The sequence below is a fragment of the Erigeron canadensis genome, chromosome 5 (genome assembly GCF_010389155.1).
Source record: "Erigeron canadensis isolate Cc75 chromosome 5, C_canadensis_v1, whole genome shotgun sequence".
NCBI lineage: Eukaryota > Viridiplantae > Streptophyta > Magnoliopsida > Asterales > Asteraceae > Erigeron > Erigeron canadensis.
This window is the reverse complement of record NC_057765.1, coordinates 37,030,746-37,049,254: the sequence shown is the minus strand read 5'-3', so window position 1 is coordinate 37,049,254 and position 18,509 is coordinate 37,030,746. Positions and strand designations below refer to the sequence as shown.

The window sequence follows — 18,509 nt, the reverse complement described above, 5'->3', positions numbered from 1 at the left end:
AGTAATAGCCCTTAGAGTTGTCAGTAAAAACTAATTGAATGCATTAAAATTTGTATTTTGCTGTTAAAAAAATCAGGAGACGGTTGTAATATATAATGTACAAATTTTTAAGCATGTAATATGTTATTAGTAACAACCCTTATGGCTATCATTATCATTTTCCTAATTTTATAAACCACTCTAAATTCCAGTAATAATAAAGAGTACTACAAAGCAACCAACACAATACACAATACAATAGTAGTGTTGATTTACTAAAAGCTTTTAATTTTATTTGGGGATAAGTACAACAATAGTATTGATTTGCTAAAAGTTTTTCATTTTATTAGGTGACTAAGGTCAAGAAATAATGTCATAAATACGTTGAGGGTGGAGGGAATTTGTTTGATTTAAACGGAAGTGGACTTGTTTTAATAAAGAGGTGATTTGGTGTGTTTACTTATAGTTAAGATTTAATTAATGTTAATGTATTAATGTATGACATTGAAGGCATACTACTATCTATATATATGTGTATAGGATGGCTACTCCTGCCACCAGCCAAATGGATGTACCAATTTATTAAAATAACCATATTTTATACGTTAACTATATATTGATTTTATTTATACGTTAACCATATATTGCTATTTCTCTGATTAGTTTATTTCTACTCTAGTCGTTACCTCCATCCCTCTATTCATTTGAACGTTTTTCTTTTATCAAGTGAAGTAATAAACAATGAAAATTTTTATTTATTGCTATTTCATGGTCTTTATCATTAGTGTTACCTTTCATGTTGTTCCTTACCAAAATACTGTGATATCACAATAGTAAAAAGTGAAAACACAATCCCATCTTTATGAAATTGGGATTTGATAGAAATAGCTTTATGGTTCTATTTCAAGACATTTACATAAGCTTAATACCATCAACTCTTACTGCATTTTTTTTTTTTTTTGGAGATATGCACACTCAATACTAGGTAGTGCATTGGACAACTCATATTGTAGGTTGACTTTAGAAGTTTATTGGATAAAAATGGTTGTTGATTTAGCACATATATATATGAATATATCTTTCATTTGCAGGTCTAACATTAAATATTTAGGAGACAATTTTCTTAAGTATTTAGAAGGCTAACGGGGTAAGTTTCATGTTTTGGCAGGAATTGAGATAGAAATGGTATCCTAATAATTAGGATTAAAATAAGAAATATATAAGTAATTAAAGGTAGATATTTAGGGTAGAAAATTAGATGATTCAGATATAATCAATTGAGTCAAAAAGTCAAATAAAGAGAGGGGCAGCTAATATATTCCATATATATATATATATTAAAACAGTTGGTAACTGAACGATTCTAAAGTCTGTTCAACTAAAAGAATTTTCCGCACATTGTCACGTAAGATTTTATTCTATGTGACATCTTCACATTTATTTTAACAATATACTTAACAAATTATAAAATTTGATAAGACATTCAAATCCATCCATTTACTACTTATATTTGCATATCTTTAGTTTTATACAATTCGTAAAACTTTAGTAATTTAATTCAAGACAAACGACCTTTTCATCATAATTGTATTACATTAAAATCAAAGAACTCATGATATTAAGATTATATATTCCATTCCGTTTCTAACAAATTTAGTTGGGTATCATAAATTATAAATATAAACAACTATATATATTTTTTATTTCTAATTTGTATACATAAATATAAAAAACACATTAATATCATGCTAACTAAACTAAATTTTATTGTTTATCAATATTAATATTAAAAGCTTTGATAAATCAATTAAACATTCGCACATCGTGCGGGTAAAAGACCTAGTATAAATATTAGAATAGTAGTTAACCAAGCTTTCTCAAGCCCTCGTCAAGCTTAAAGCTATGCCAAAAAATTGTCACATAAGATTTTATCCAATGTGACATCTCTACATTTTTTTGACAGTATTTATTTATCTTATTTATTATATAGATCTAAAAAAGTTATTTCAATCCAAATCAACCATATTTATTTGAGTTTAAAATTATATTAGATATTAAATAGATTACATTAAAATAAGTCACGTATATTACGATAGACAAATCTTCTATATTACTTTTAAGGGATTAATCACGGGAAGACCAACGTACTTTCTCATTTGTACATGCTCATTATACTTTTTTATTGATGAGGTTTACCCACATATTTTTTTTTGTACACGGTTGACCAATATTACCGACTATCACAGGTAAACCGGTCAACTTTGGGTCAACCGTGTAAAAAAAAAAGTATGTGGGTAAACCTCATCAATAAAAAAGTATAATGGGCAACCGTGTACAAATGGGAAAGTACGTCGGTCTTCTCGTGATTAATCCAATTTTAATCAACATTCGTAAACATGTACTTTTTAATCAACACAACTATATATTATATTGTCAATTGTTTCCTTACATTCTATCTTCATAATTATGTCCATATTATAACTATACTCTTACACACAACTCAACATCGTTCTAATATAGATCATTTTTAAACCACACGTTAAAAATGAAAATAATATAATTTATCTCGGATGTACAACGCACGGATCTTAAGATCTCGTTACAAAGAAAAAACAAATTTTGAGGTCGGACATCAACGTTCATTATTATTGGGTTGCAATGATATGCAACATCCACAACGTCAAAATGTTCAAAATTTTTGTATTTTGGGTTTCGTATGAAATATTTGGTTGTTATTCCTTTTTTAGTAAGAAAGATTTGCATGTATTAAGTATGTGAGATCATCTATAAGATATTTTTTTAGCCATACATCACTATTGTTTTTATTTTTTTTGATTAATCACGAAAAGACCAACGTACTTTTCCATTTGTACACGGTTGCCCATCATACTTTTTATTGATGAGATTTACCCACATACTTTTTTTTTGTACACGGTTGACCTAAAGTTGACCGGTTTACCTATGATAGTCGGTAATATTGGTCAACCGTGTACAAAAAAGAAAAGTATGTGGGTAAACCTCATCAATAAAAAAGTATAATGGGCAAATACAAATGAGAAAGTACATTGGTCTTCCCGTGATTAATCCCTACTTTTAACAAACATATTTTTTTTGTTAGATTTTAAAAATCTCACATATTACTTGAAATATCATATTTTTAAAAAATTCTATATTACTTGAAATATATCATTATACTTTAAATCTATTGATAATATCAAATCACCATATATTTTCCTATTAGATTGGTTGTTCCTCAATATATATGACCCATCCCCAACTCCATATGAAAGTTAGTTTGTTTTCTCATTTATGTTTCACTTACATGTTTTAGTTTTGTTAGTTAGTAGTTTAATTATATTATATATATTTTTAATTCCATTTAATGATTTTTTAAAGTTTATGAGTATCCTATTCAGATGTTTAGTTTGACATTTTGACAATGGTTAATTAAGATGCAATGATCGATGGAAGCAAAAGATATGTTATTTCCCTTTCTTACATATAAACTATTATGGATTTGTTTTATTTCTGTTAATTAACACTGGTACTAAGTTTATTGATTTTTGTTGTTAAACCTGTGAAGTATTAAATATTATATTATTCATACTATTACAATTATTTCTTATGAAAAGTATTGTTATTGATATTTTTATTCATGTGATTAAATATTATTACATATCACATTGTTTTATCTTTATCCTTATATCTACAAAATAAAAGAAATTAAGATTTTGTTAAAATGATTCTTTTAAATAGTCGCACAAATGTATAATATACAAATTAATTTTCTATATCATACCATTGACTTTTAGTGTAAGAAAAAAAAAGAATAGCAAGTTTTACACATGCATTTACTTTGGTTCTCTAACTAGCATGATGTCCGCACAATGCAGTGGTAATGGCACCAATGCGGTGGTGACAGATGGTGGCGGCGACAGGTAGTGATGACGACGATTATTGTGGGTTATTAATATTAATGTAATTAATTTAATGATTAATGTAGTTATTTTAAGAGTTAAGAGACTGATGGTGTAATTCATTTAATTAGGGTATTTTAGATATATTAGTGGAAATATTAGTAAATGAAAAAGAGAGTGATTTAGAAAAAAGAAAAAAAGGGGTATTTTTAACCATACACAACAATACATATTTCATATGGTTGTATACTCACATGTACAATTGTTGTGTATGACTAAAAAGTGTTGTAAAAATATTACTTCCCTTTTTTTATAAGTAGGCATAAATAATATAATTAACATAGTCTAATTTTTGATATATTTGTAATATGATTAACATAATTCAATTTTTGGTATATCATATATGCAATTATGTTTGAGAGTAAAACTTTGGTATAAATGGTGTTAGAAGTTCATGACAAAACTTATTTTGATATTGTAACTTTAGAGATATGATGCATGCATTGTTCAAAGTTGCGTTTCTGATTACATTAGTGCTTAATATGTGTGATCGCTCATTTGTTGAAGCTGAATCGATTCCAATTATGATCAATCATGTTAAAAGTCTGATAGAAAATGTACCCGTCGTACCAAATGATCAACGTCCATGTAAAACACATGATGATTGTGGTGGTTATTGTCCATGTTTTGAAGGATTTTGTGAATGTATAACATCTCCGTTTGAATAATGTAATGTTATTAAACATGTGATTTATTAAATAATAATATCACGAAGAATGTAATTTTTATATATGAATAACTTTCATTCACTATATATGTTTAAATTAAATATTTTTATTGTACTATTGTATTTTTTTCCCCGCAGGTCATGCTTACATATCAATACAAATATAAGGGGCTGTTTGATTTGTTTATAGGACTCACTATGTATAATTATTGTGGTGGTATTTTGAAATGTAATTGGCTAACCAGTTATCTATACTATATTATAAAGCAGATTTCTTTCAGATTTTCAACATTGAGTTGAAATTTTTAATATTGATTTTAGGTACATCCTCAAAATACCCCTCTCATCTATTCTATATTTATCTAAAATAACCATAATACTCTTTCTCTCTCCTCAAATCTCAACCAATAATCTTTTTATACTCTCATCCATAAATCATTTATTCCTCCAATTCATTCAAAATCTTTTATCTCAAAAATCATACGTCGATAAATTATAAAAATTGTATGGATGTTCTTAAAATTTCATGCTCTTTCATTAGAGATGTCATTCGATATACTTTCGACGAATTTTTAAATCCGAGGACGGAGGGCGAAGGCCGTAGGCATTTGACTATCACACTCTCTGACTTAGCTATCACCCCCACCATCTCACCGCCGCAACGCGCGGGTACTTACTCTCGTTACCAATAATGTTGTTTGGTTTATGCCGAATATGATTTCAGAAGTACTTAACTTGGTGCTTCCAAAAGTAAATCAAGGTTATATATGTGTTTTCATAAAAGCCGGATAACCTGAAATATAAATATGTTTTACAAATTTATCTTAGAAGCATCTAATTTAAATGTTTCCAGAAACATATTGGTTATTACCTTGTTTGTATATAAAAATGTTAATCAAATATACTAAATTTGACAAATAAGATTAAGAACAGGGGCATTGATATGCCGAATATTACCTTGTTTGTATATAAAAATGTTAATCAAATATACTAAATTTGACAAATAAGATTAAGAACAGGGGCATTGATATGCCGAATAGTAATGTCTTAACTAGATGGAACAAATATGCACCACGTAAAGTGAGTTTCCATGTATGGAGATTGTTACTTGACTCCATCTCTACAAGGATTAATTTATCTAACGGGGACATTGATATGCCATCTATCTTATGTCCTTTATGTGCTAAAGAAATAGAATCCACCAACCATGTTTTGTTAACTTGCGAGATTGTCCATATTATTTGGATAAAAGTTTTGAAATGGCTCAACATGGATACTGTTCTTCCAACTTCGCCCGCGGGTTTGTTATATTGGATTGATGCTCTTCAGATTCCCATGGCTAAGAAGATTGTTACTGTAGTAATTGTTTTTTTCGAAATGTGGGTCATTTGGAAGTATCGAAACAATGAAGTTTTTTCACCTGGAAAGTTGAGGAAGGAATTTTTGTTTGAGTCTATTGTATCTTACTCTTATTTTTGGTACTCGAGTCGATGTAATAAATGTAGTATCTCACAGAATGAGTGGTTTCAAAACCCTCTATTAGTCATGTAACTCTTTTCATTTTGCTAATGGTTGAATCCTTTTCAACTTGTTAGTGTTTTTAATAAATTTCCGTTCGAAAAAAAAGAAAAAAAAAAGAACAATGTAGACGTGGTTGGTTAAAAAAAAAAGTCAACTTTTAAGAAGTTTTTTTTTTTTTTTTTTCATTTTCAAATTAGTTTTTCATAACAATAGTATCGTTATATTATTCTGTATGTTATAAGATATACTATATGAAAATGTATTATTATTAGGTGATTTAAAAATCTTATTTTTGATATCAAATATCTCATTGACTTAATTCATACTTGTATTGAGGGTCTAGTATCGCAGTATCCGCGTAATGGGACAACGATGGAGACGCCTGATGTTAGTGACAGAGAGTGATATAGGTAATTAATGTAAAGACAATTGATCTAAAGGGTCAATGAAAATATTTTAGAATTTGTGATGTAAATAACTTATTAAGGGTGGAACGGTTATTTCGCATCTAACTTTTTTCAAAGACGGGTCATTAAAGGTACTCGAGTCAATTCGCAACTAACTTTTTTCTAACTCATTATAAAAATGAGATGTGAATGTTCTTTATATAACATTAAAGACGAGTTATAGAGGAATTGACAACAAAACATTTTCAAAACACACATCCAATTAGACATGACAAACACATTGTTCAAAGTTGTCTTTATAGCCACATTGTTGTTCAATGTTTGTGGTTTTATGTTTGTTAATTCATTAACAGATACTCAAGCTCAAAACCTCAATTCATCTGATGTTCCCAATATCAAACGAAGATGCAAAAGCACATATGATTGTACAGATTACTGTCCTAGTCCTTTAAAACCAATTTGTCTAGAGGGATTTTGCGAATGTACTAGAGCTCCGTAAGAATCTTATCATATAAATGCTACTATATGTTAAGAAAATATCATGAATGTTATAATAATGATATAATAAAAATAAACTAAATTATGCTTCCATTGTATTACTTGGATTCATTTCTACGGTCATATTAGGCATGCATTCATTTCCAATATTACCTCCTTTTACTTATTTGGTGAATTACTTTAGCATTTATGAGAGAACATTAAATTGATCAAAGCACTATGAAATGCTATTAATTGATTTAAATTACAAAGTTTCATGATCGGCTATATGTTCAATTTATTTAATGATAAACTGAGACAAGTAAAAAGAAAATACAATAATGAGATCAAGCCATTAATTGAATGGATTGTTATCTACTCGTTTCGCATAAGCTTTATGTTGTTGGTAATACTTTTCTGCTAATACTGTACTTTTCTGCTGGATGATCCCTGCTTTATTTTATAAATGGCAATGAAACATGTTTCATCGTAAGAAGTTTCAAGTTTTAGTTTTGCCATAGGCATATTCGAGGCTACCAAAGAAAATATCTAGAACCGATCACAAATGACAATGCCTAGTTGCACTGTTATACTGTGCCAAAATCGGCTTGCCATTCCTGGATATTAACTAAGGTAGACTTTTAAAAGACGTAAAAAAAAAAATTATTTTTAAATTCAAAAAGGGCTATCTGGTCAACACCTTTAATTTTGGTACGCCTACTTCAGGTTTTGATTCCCTATAAGAAGATCTTTATTTGAACCAATTACATATTACACATAACCGATAACACCAAAAAAATAGTAACATGATTGACACATCACCTACAACCCATCTATCTTAATTTCAAAATAACATGGATGGATTACTTGTTACAAGCGATACCAATTCGTCTTTGACCATTTAATATCTTATCCGCAACCTAACTTACACCAGTTGTGGTTTGCCCCATTTACCCATAGAATGTATTTTTTTTTATATATATACTTTGGTAATATATTTGAAATCTAAAACTACACAAAAAAAAAAAAAAAAAAAAAGAACGACAAATGAATACCACCCACGATTTAAACAGATTAACATATAATTAAAGTTTTGACAACTTAGGTTTTTTGAGAGAGACAAACTTATGACTTAGATGTATTAAACCTAATCAGGTGATTATCGTTTTCGAACCTTTAGCTAGTCATCCCAAGGTATCTACCTAATAATATATGAACTTAAGACAACTTTGTAAATATATTGTATAAAGAATGACTCTTCTCCTCCAAGGTATATACCTAATAATATTTTTGAAACGCATCGTTAATACTAATTTGATAAGTCGAACTAAAATGACTTTAAAGCTGAAGAGAATGAGGTTGCTAGCTCGACGACTTAGTCCTTAATCGTCGGCTAGCAGCCGGAAACACTACCCTATCCATGTCGCTTGGCTTTAAGCCACCAACATAACTACACAAGACACCTTGTTTGACAATCACATACTCCCGCACACTCCCACACACCCACACACATAAATTAATCACTAAAGTTGCCTCATCCATGACAGCTTCAGTCCGTTTATTTTTCTTAGCTAGGCTACTCATGATATCTTCAAATGTCACATGATGTCACCACATATAAATATATAACTACGCTCAACCAAGACCATATCATTGTTCTTAGCCTAACAATTAAAGTGAATAGTAGTTCATAACTTCACATAACCACACAAAAAAGTGTGTTACGAAGTTAGGATAACGACTTTACGATGTTATACCACGCGGGCTTATAACAATCACGTTAAAATCTAAACTTGTAACACTACACAATACCCCATTATATATAATCTCAATGATCACATGTTTGAACTTGACATGAATGGACCACGTTAGACTCCAATGACACCAGACGACGACGACAAGGATCCCAATATCTTTATCCACAAGGTCGTTAATTTTGCCAGCACAGTCTACTCTTATTCTTGTATATATACGATATACTCTATTAATCTTTTGCATTTAGGTAAAAAAAGTTGGTGAAAAAGTTACAAATTTGTGCAGGTGTGACTTGGTATAGGTGGCAGACAAATCTTATTGGATATTAGAGTCAGTGCACAACTTTTTCCGAGGATACCCACTGAATTACACTGCACGCAAATCAAAATTAAAATATAATCATATATACGTTCTCTCACAATTTTTCACCCCATTAATTATTTTCTAATATTCCATTCCAAAAAAATGAATTATAATATTAATAATAATAAAATAAATAAAGTACAACTTATACATAAAAAAGTAGCAACTTTTACAGGGCAGATCCCTGCCCTGTTTTCCTTTTTCTTTTGCCCCCTTTTCTTCTGCGTTTACAAGAATCCATACGTACAATATTTTCTGTCATCTCTCTGTAGTCATGAGCCTTTTTGGTCTTGGCAGGCAAGTTTTTTTTTTTTTTCATTTTTCTTTTCATATGAATGTTTTGTTAGATATTGTATTTTTCCTGATATGGGTATGCATGATTTATTGTTATATTGATGAAATTTAGTGTTTTTGTGATTATTATGATGACTAACAAGAAACAAGAATATGTTACTTTAATGTATTGGATGAATAGCTTGGGATTTGGTGAAATCTTGATGACATGCATTGTATAGATGACTATTTGTTAGGAAAACAAGATTTGTGCAAAAATCCAACTTTTTGAAGAAAATTTATGTCAAGTTTTCAAAAACTGAAACATCAAAAGCCAAAGGGTTGACCTCAAAATTCAAACTTTACATATTTTTTGAATCACATAAAGTATGTATTGTTTAATGTCTAGTGAAGGAGTGCATACAGGCATATAGCTTATTGTGTTATTTGAAAGCCAAAATAAGTATTGCTTAGTAAAGGAATGCATATAGGCCATATAGCTTATGCGTTTCTTGAAAGACAAAACGCAGTTTGAAGTGTTTCGGCATTAGGTGTGTTTTGGCTTATTTTAAGAGAACAATGCACTTATGTTTAAGTGAGATGAGTGCCATGTATTTTAAACACAACTTTTAGGCCATAGCACTTACTATTAAGCATGAATTGGTGGTGTATGAACAAAAGCAGTGGTATAAATATCGCTACATACCCTTAAAAATAGGGGGAATGATATATCTACATCAATTATTGGCCATCCACAACGATGTATGTTTTACGCAGTTGTAACCTGTGCAGTAAAACATATACACTTGTTGTAGATGGCTAATAGTTGTTGTAGATTTATCACTTTCCAATCTCTCAAAGACTTTTTGAGTATGAACTCTAAAGTGTAGATGTTGAACAGATGGGATCAATAGAAACTTATTGATTTGGGAGTTCGATAAAATTACGAAAAAGGGTCAGCTTGAGCAGTTTAGGTGCAACCTTGTGGAACAAATTTTTTAAGACTGGATTATGCAAGTGATGAGTTCCTAGGGGTCATTCATAGCTAATTATGATGTTTATATCAGCGTGCAACTTTTGGGTTTGAGATGAAATAGGTTTAAAGTAGCTTAAGCTATAACATTTTAATATGCTTAGTAGACTGTAATTCTAGATACAAATTTCTGCTATCTAAACATTTCTTTCATAATGATATTTGATAGTTAATGGGTGATGTCTTATCTTTGGTTGAAAAGTATGTACACTTAATGGTAAGACATGCAGATTAGTTGGCAGCAAAATTATTTTATGGCTTATAGGAGCAACCCACCAGCCATTATACTTAAACAAGTCTTTTGTTCCTCAAAATTTTGACCTTCCGATAAATAAGAAAGCATCACTTATTTTTCATCAGTAATATAGATCAGAAAGGCAGAAATGAATAATAAGAGAAAATTTTGACAAATGGGGAAGGCCAATAGAGTGTGACATATGGAATATTGTTTCCTGAGAACAGTTACTTGAAATTATATGATAAGGTACAGAAGCTTCGGTTATGATTGTAGCAAGTTTAACTGGTGATAGTTGTCATGCTACTAATTCTTCATTATGATAACCGATATGAGTGGAACTTTAGCTAAAGAATTTACAGTTCTGATGATTTTGACAGGAACCAGAGGACATTTCGTCCCAAGAAAAGTGCACCATCAGGGAGTAAGGTTGAACTCTCTGCACCTTTCCTTTCTATTCTTTTCTAAGTTTATGTTTTGAACCAGTCAACAAATTGAGACTCCGACTTCTCTAAAGATACTTGAACCCGAAGAATTTAAGAAATACATTGATGCCATTTGGTCAATGCTCTTTGCTACTGATTTCCTCCTGTTGCATACGAAATACATAGTGATGCTATATTTTGTTTCATTAGATTTTAAATCTTCTACATAGAGGGTTGGCTTATTATGTGAACCCATCTTAACTGTAAAACCAGATATAGCCTCTAGTCTTGAGGAAGAAAGTGAAATATTGGTCAAGGCCACCTAGTCAATGCGCTTTGCAACTGATTTCGTCCTGTTGCATAAGAAATACACAGTGCTTCTATATTTTGTTTCATTAGATTTTAAATCTTATACATGGTGGGTTGGCTTCTTATGTGAACACATCTTAAATGTAAAACCAGATATAGCCTTTAGTCTCGAGGAAGAAAGTGAAGTATTGTTTTATATACTTATAACCAGAGGAAACTTATTTCATGGCGTTACAGGGTGCACAACTAAGGAAACACATTGATGCTACTCTGGGTAGTGGAAACCTGAGAGAAGCTGTAAGACTTCCACCGGGGGAGGATATAAATGAATGGCTTGCTGTCAACAGTTACTCTCCATGACTTTCTCTTTGTTAAATTAATGTTTAGAGGTGGCATTTTGACATGTTTACACATAAGCAGGTCTATTTGGGCTATGTTTAATTTGCTTCAAACCAAACATCTAATTTAAATTATAAATTGGGTAAGAAGGTAACCGGTCAAATGGGTCGAACTTGTTTTCTAATTTCATTTAAATGTCCTATATTAATTTATTCAGTAATTTCAGGTTATTGTTAAAGCATAACGTTTTCTAAAGTTTTAATATTGAATCACAAGTTATGGACCACAAGGTGTTTTGGGTTACCTGCCTGTACAAAAGCTACCTATTTTGACCCGAACTAGTTTTAACCCGTAATCTGACCTTTGCATTTTGCCATCTGTAAGTTTGGTGAATAAGGTAGTCTTAGCTTTGGCATGTTGATTGTTGAGAATGTGAAGTACCACCTTATTCAACGTTAGTTTCCCTTCGAAGTTCTCTGTGATCCCCAAACTCTGTGATACTACTAAGCCAACTGTGCAGGATAATAATGTTTGTTACCTGTTGATCGTCAACCAGATTTGAAACAATAACTTCATCTTTTAAAACTGAATGAAGGTGGTTTGATTTTCAGCTGTGGATTTCTTCAACCAGGTGAATCTTCTACATGGCACGTTAACTGAGTTCTGTACACCAGAGAGCTGTCCCACTATGACCGCAGGCCCCAAGTATGTCTTAGTAATATAGTGCTACTTCATGAATCATATATTCCTTTCACGCACTATCGCATGTTGTATACATTGCAAAATGATAGACAAGATATATGTCTGATCCATGATAAAGCTGTGTCTAAAGTGAAATATCTGCTATTTTTCTCACATTATTTCTCATGGAGTAAAAGCTACCAATTATGTTTCACTAAACCACAAACAGTGGTAGTAAGTGAAGTCTTCTGTTTTATGTTTGGTCATGCATGTATCTTAGTTATTGGAGAATTTAACGTGTTAATATATGGAAAATTTCTGATTTTATGCAAATGAAATTTCAGGTATGAATACAGATGGGCTGATGGTGTGCAAATCAAGAAGCCTATTGAAGTCTCAGCTCCTAAATATGTCGAGTACCTAATGGACTGGATTGAATCACAATTGGACGATGAATCCATCTTTCCTCAAAAGCTCGGTAATTTGCTGTTTACAGTTTGTGTATTTGCCCGTATGAATTGCAATATGTCCCTTTCCTGGAAGAATTCGAAACCACCATTGTCCGTCTTCCCAGTTTCACATTACAAATTAGGTTTAGTCTAATTTGAGTTTAAACTTTATGCATGCACTCATGGGCACATGATGACCAACCCTTACAAATTATTGATGATTTGATGGTGGTGTTAAAGCATATAAGATTCTTAATATGTCATTATGAGATAATATACATCTGATAAGTAATCAAACAATTTTGTAAACACATGTCAAGTCAAATGTTGCCACTTTTATCAGATTTAAGGGGAGCAGTATATATAATGGACTAACGGTTATATCTGACTACTTTCAGGTGCACCATTTCCTAACAACTTCAGGGATGTTGTAAAAACAATTTTTAAACGCTTATTTCGTGTATACGCTCATATCTACCATACACACTTTCAGAAAATTGTGAGTCTCAAGGAGGAAGCACATTTAAACACATGCTTCAAACATTTCATATTGTTTACCTGTGTAAGTGTTCTTAAACTTGGTCTAATTCAAGTTTCATATCCACTATGCAAATCCTTACGTTGGCTCTATAACATACAACTAACCTTAGAAATCAGTCTATAACTCTTAGCATTTCCTCAACGTCCTGTTTCTCCATTAGTTATTTATCGCAGTTGTTATTTAGCTTATAATTATTGTTTCTGCATACAGGAGTTTGCGTTGATTGACAACAAGGAGTTAGCTCCACTTCAAGAGCTTATAGAATCCATTGTCCCCCACTGAAAAGCTCTCTAGTCAATCTATAGTTCAAAGTTGATTTCATTCAGGTACAAAATAAGAGGGTATGGCTAAAATTGTCAAATATTATTTCAGCCTCTGAAGCAAAAGTTCTGATATCCAAACCCTTGTATGAAACTTGTTTACTTCTATTTTTATAAAGTTAGATCTTTTTAAGCTAGTTACCCCTTTCATTGCGTGCACCGTGTTGAACACGGCTGTCGTCCACATTTAATTTTTATTTCTTGGTGCACAGTTTATTAAAGCACCAAGACATGATATCTACTTAAATAGAAGTTGGGTATATATAACCTGATACATGCTAGATTTTTGCGATATAATGCTCAATAGTTTATTATTTTAAGCTTTTCGGATAATACATGAGTTATATATTGTCTTTTGGTGCTGCAAGGCACAACACACTTACGACACTTGAATTCGAATTTATATGGTTCTGGATGTTTTGTTTGGGAAATACAGCACATATTTAGTGCCTTTTGCTGTCAAAGCAATAACAATTAAAAAAGAAAGAACCATTTTTGCATGTTTTTTAGGTTAAGTTATATTGGTGGTGTTTTTTTTAACGATAAATGTTAGTTGTTAGTAATTAGTTTTTCCCAAATTAATAGTAGTGTTGTAAGTGTATTTCCTGTCAAAAAATCCAAAGAAAATAGTGTAGTTTAATACTATCCAAGTCAATGTTAAACGCTGCTTGCCATAGTCCATTAACCAGTTTGATAGTCAATTTTTTCTTTCTAGTAATGCAATTATATATTCCCAAAAAACCAAAAAAGCACCTTTCACACACCTATTGCCCTACTGGCAAGCTACTACATTTGGAATTATAATTTGGACACTTGTATATGTACACAACATTAAACTTCAAACCAATCAATCTTTTTATTCACTTGTTGACTACCAATCAAACACGCCCAATTGTGAAATAACTAATATACATACAATATTACAAACAACTGAAACTAAATCTTTTATTCTAATTACAATATATACAATATTACAGACAACCAAATCTTTGAATTTGTTCAACTTTTGTACGTATTCGATCATGCACTAACCACACCGTTTTGTAGCTTATCAACCTTCTTTCCTTCTTCATCAGCCAATTTTACATCACTGTCTTTAACTTTTTTACTGTTTCCTTCACTCTTTTTCTTTGCTTCCTCCTCTGCTTTAATCCTGGCATCTTCTATAGCTTTGAGTCTTGCTTCTTCTTTTGCTTCCTCCAATGCTTTGATCAAGTTGTTAAAGCAAACATTAGCATTCTCTTCGTCCGACTTTGGCATCAAGTTTTCAGCAACATCAGCTGGAGTTATGTTGGTCTCTTCTAACATTTGACGGATGGTTGCAAACAACTCGTGTGTTTCAACATCCAGGTAGTTCTTTGCGAGAACCTTAAACGTTTCAAAACTACAATATGACAACTCGATATGCTTATCCATTCTTCCTCTCCTTATAAGAGCAGGATCAAGTTTCTCAACGTAGTTCGTCGTGAAAATGATTAATCTTTCACTACCACAAGCTGACCATAACCCATCAATAAAATTCAATAGCCCAGACAAAGTCACTTCACTTCCCTTTTCCTTCTTCTCACCCTTTAGTTCCTTTTCCATCTTTTGAACCGGGTCCATTTCCTCCTCTTCCTTGTCTGCTTTTTTCTTTTTTCTTTGCCCTGTTAAATCAAGTGAGCAATCGATATCCTCTATCACAATAATCGACTTACTTGATGTCTCAATGAGTAGCTTCCTCAAATCCGTGTTATCTTTCACAGAAGTCAATTCAAGATCATAGATATCATACTCTAGAAGGTTAGCCATTGCAGCAATCATACTAGACTTCCCGGTTCCTGGTGGACCATAAAGAAGATATCCACGCTTCCACGATTTACCCACCTTCTTGTAGTAGTCTTTCGATTTGCTAAATTTGATAAGATCATTCAAGATATCTTTTTTCTTTTTCGGGTCCATTGCAAGAGTATCAAAGGTAGAAGGGTGCTCAAATACAATAGAACTCCACATAGTCCTCCCGTAACCACGCCAATTTTCACTCTTGTTATTCGTATAAAGCTTTCGTTGCCTTGTTCGTACCTCAATTGCCTTCCCTTCATCAAGCACATGTTTTAAGTAAACATTAGTAATGATATCACGGTGTTCCCGTCTACAAGTGAGCCTGTAGAACCTATTCTCTTCATCACCACGAAAAGAATAAAGAGATTGTTGTCGAGGGATCTTTTTGCTCGAAGTCCACCATATTTGGATACCATTGAACTCATCCGTGACTTCTTGATAGTCGTCCATGCTCAAAACCACGTTTTCGCAGTCCTTGACCACTTTTGCTTTGAGCTTCTTAGCTTTCTTGGAGGAGTTGGTACTAAGGTAGCGTTCGATAGAAGCAAACGCTTTGCTTCTCTCGAACCAACTATCTACTTGGTATTCATGAAAAGTGATTTCGATGTAAGGGTACACATAGCTTACAACTTTATCAATATATTTTCTTACAACCCTTCTAAATTCTTCAGGAAACATTTGCCTGACAACTGCCCAAACTAACATAAATAGGCCCATAATAGACCCAAACTGAGTAACATCTCCTATCATCATCTTCTTCTAGCTTACAAGTCACTCACATATATATTTTGGTAAAAATGCTATTAATTCATATAAGAGATATTTGTACATAGAGGCTTACATTGCACTCTATTTATACTACTAACTTATGTGGCATTTAGCATGCAGCAACTCATTAATCTTTGTAATCTTGTGTCGTGTAGAAACTTTTGATAATATAAAATGCGTGAAGAGGTGGCCGCCCTTCTTTATGTCTATAAATTAATGTGAAAGGTTAAATCGATAGGAAATTTCTTCGCATCAACGAGTAGCGAGTGATGATATCATGGCAATTGCATCATTTCTTGCTTCCCAAGTAGTACATATATTGGTCTTCAATATATAGACTTTTGACTATCAACTACCTACTATTTCTCCATGTGTGATGTTGAATTATAAAGGTCTTATGAAATATTGTTTAGGACATTCGTATTAATTAAACTTCAAATAATAATAATAATAATAATAATAATAATAATAATAATAATAATAATAATAATAATAATAATATTAATGATAATAATATTGCTGGTATGGGGCGACTTCCTTAGCACCCGGGGTGACTTCAATATATGCATCTAAATGTGTGGACAACGGGTAAAAGTTCATGCCATTCGCTTTCTATACATTCAAGGAATTCGATAAGGATGCTTTGGACACACTCTCACATATTAAGTCTATTTCTAGTGGTCTTTCTAATAATGCTAGGACCGGTAGATTTATCTTTCATAGATTATGTTTTTGCATTCAAAAAGGGGTGGGAGCACAACTAGTGTCTAGACTCCCATCCAACTTTATGTAAAAGCTTCTATTTAATATATTATTATTATGATAAATAGGGGTTGGTTATTGTAAAACAAATATTAAAGTAAAACAAATAAGATAAGATCTGGACCCTTAGATCATGATAAAACTGATGCACGAAGATTCACATATATATTGGTGCACGATGATTTTCATGATGCACAGTGATTTCTGGTGAAGACAAACCTATTGTTTTATATGTTTTACTTTAATACTTGTTTTATTTTACCTAAAACCATGATAAATAATAATAATAATAATAATAATAATAATAATAATAATAATAATAATAATAACAACAACAACTACTCCTAGTTTACAAGCCCGCGCTGCGGGCTTCAACTATCATGTTTACATGCAATATCGAATAAGCAATCAAACTAAAAACATAAAGAAATATATATATATATATATATATATATATATATATATATATATATATATATATATTAAGCAATCAAACTAATAATAAGCAATCATGTTCAAATGTTTGCAATATCGAATAAAAAGACTAAGCAGGCGACAAACAAACTACATAAATAAATATGGTAAATCTGCTTAAAAGTTTGCATATTAAACGCATATGTTTTATTTAATTAAAAAAAAAGCAGACTGAGCAGTAACACAAGAAAAACCAAAAAGGGTTGCGACATGGTAAAATCCGAAAAGTAATACATGGCGAAATGTAATAAAAAGCCATAAAAAGCAATACTATAACCCTACTTAATATTTTGTTATATTAAACACATAATTTTTTTTTTTTTAAAGAACTAAAAAAACATAGCAAATAAAACCATTATAAAAAATATGGATAAAATCAAATCAAAAATAAAGATAGACGAAATTTAAACAATCCTAAAATAAAAACATCATAATAAACCTGCTAAAAAGTTTGACATATTAAATATATATGGATCTAAAAATAATAATAAGCAAGCTAGCAGGCAATTGCGCAGTTATCTGGCAGCTTTACTATTCATCATTTCATTCCTATTAATAATAATAATAATAATGATCAAATGTTTTTCGGGTCAATTTTATATTGGTGGTGTTTTTTTTAACATTTGCTCGTACTTGTTAGTATTTAGTTTTTCCCAAATTAATAATTATAGTCAAGGTGTGGATTTGAACCCGGGATTACCAGAGAGGCAAAGTACTGTCACACGTATTTTTCAGCCAATAAGAGTATGGACTCGCATATGTAATCCAAACCATCGACTTGGATCCTAGGAATGAGCCTAGTCACATCAATCATCCTTATCTACGTTCCCGGTTGGATCTTCACTTGATTGTTGGACACAAATTAAGCCATTTTTCAAAGCTCAATCTGCCTAAGTGCTTCCAAGCTGACTGGTAATCCCAAGCTGATTTCCA

At 31.4% G+C, this 18,509-nt stretch overlaps 2 protein-coding genes across 2 annotated transcripts; one reads left to right on the top strand and one right to left on the bottom strand.

The window, feature by feature from the left end:
- Positions 1-9,313: 9,313 nt before the first annotated feature.
- Positions 9,314-13,888, top strand: LOC122600548 (MOB kinase activator-like 1A). Its single transcript, XM_043773280.1, has 7 exons — positions 9,314-9,443; positions 11,068-11,116; positions 11,659-11,767; positions 12,372-12,465; positions 12,786-12,919; positions 13,289-13,452; positions 13,642-13,888. The coding sequence occupies exons 1-7, from the start codon at positions 9,421-9,423 to the stop codon at positions 13,711-13,713; spliced, it is 645 nt and encodes a 214-aa protein (XP_043629215.1). The 5' UTR covers positions 9,314-9,420; the 3' UTR covers positions 13,714-13,888.
- A 694-nt stretch (positions 13,889-14,582) lies between these two features.
- LOC122602273 (AAA-ATPase ASD, mitochondrial-like) lies at positions 14,583-16,477 on the bottom strand. Its single transcript, XM_043774982.1, has one exon. It carries the CDS (start codon positions 16,323-16,325, stop codon positions 14,772-14,774), a length of 1,554 nt encoding a protein of 517 aa, XP_043630917.1. The 5' UTR covers positions 16,326-16,477; the 3' UTR covers positions 14,583-14,771.
- Positions 16,478-18,509: the final 2,032 nt, after the last annotated feature.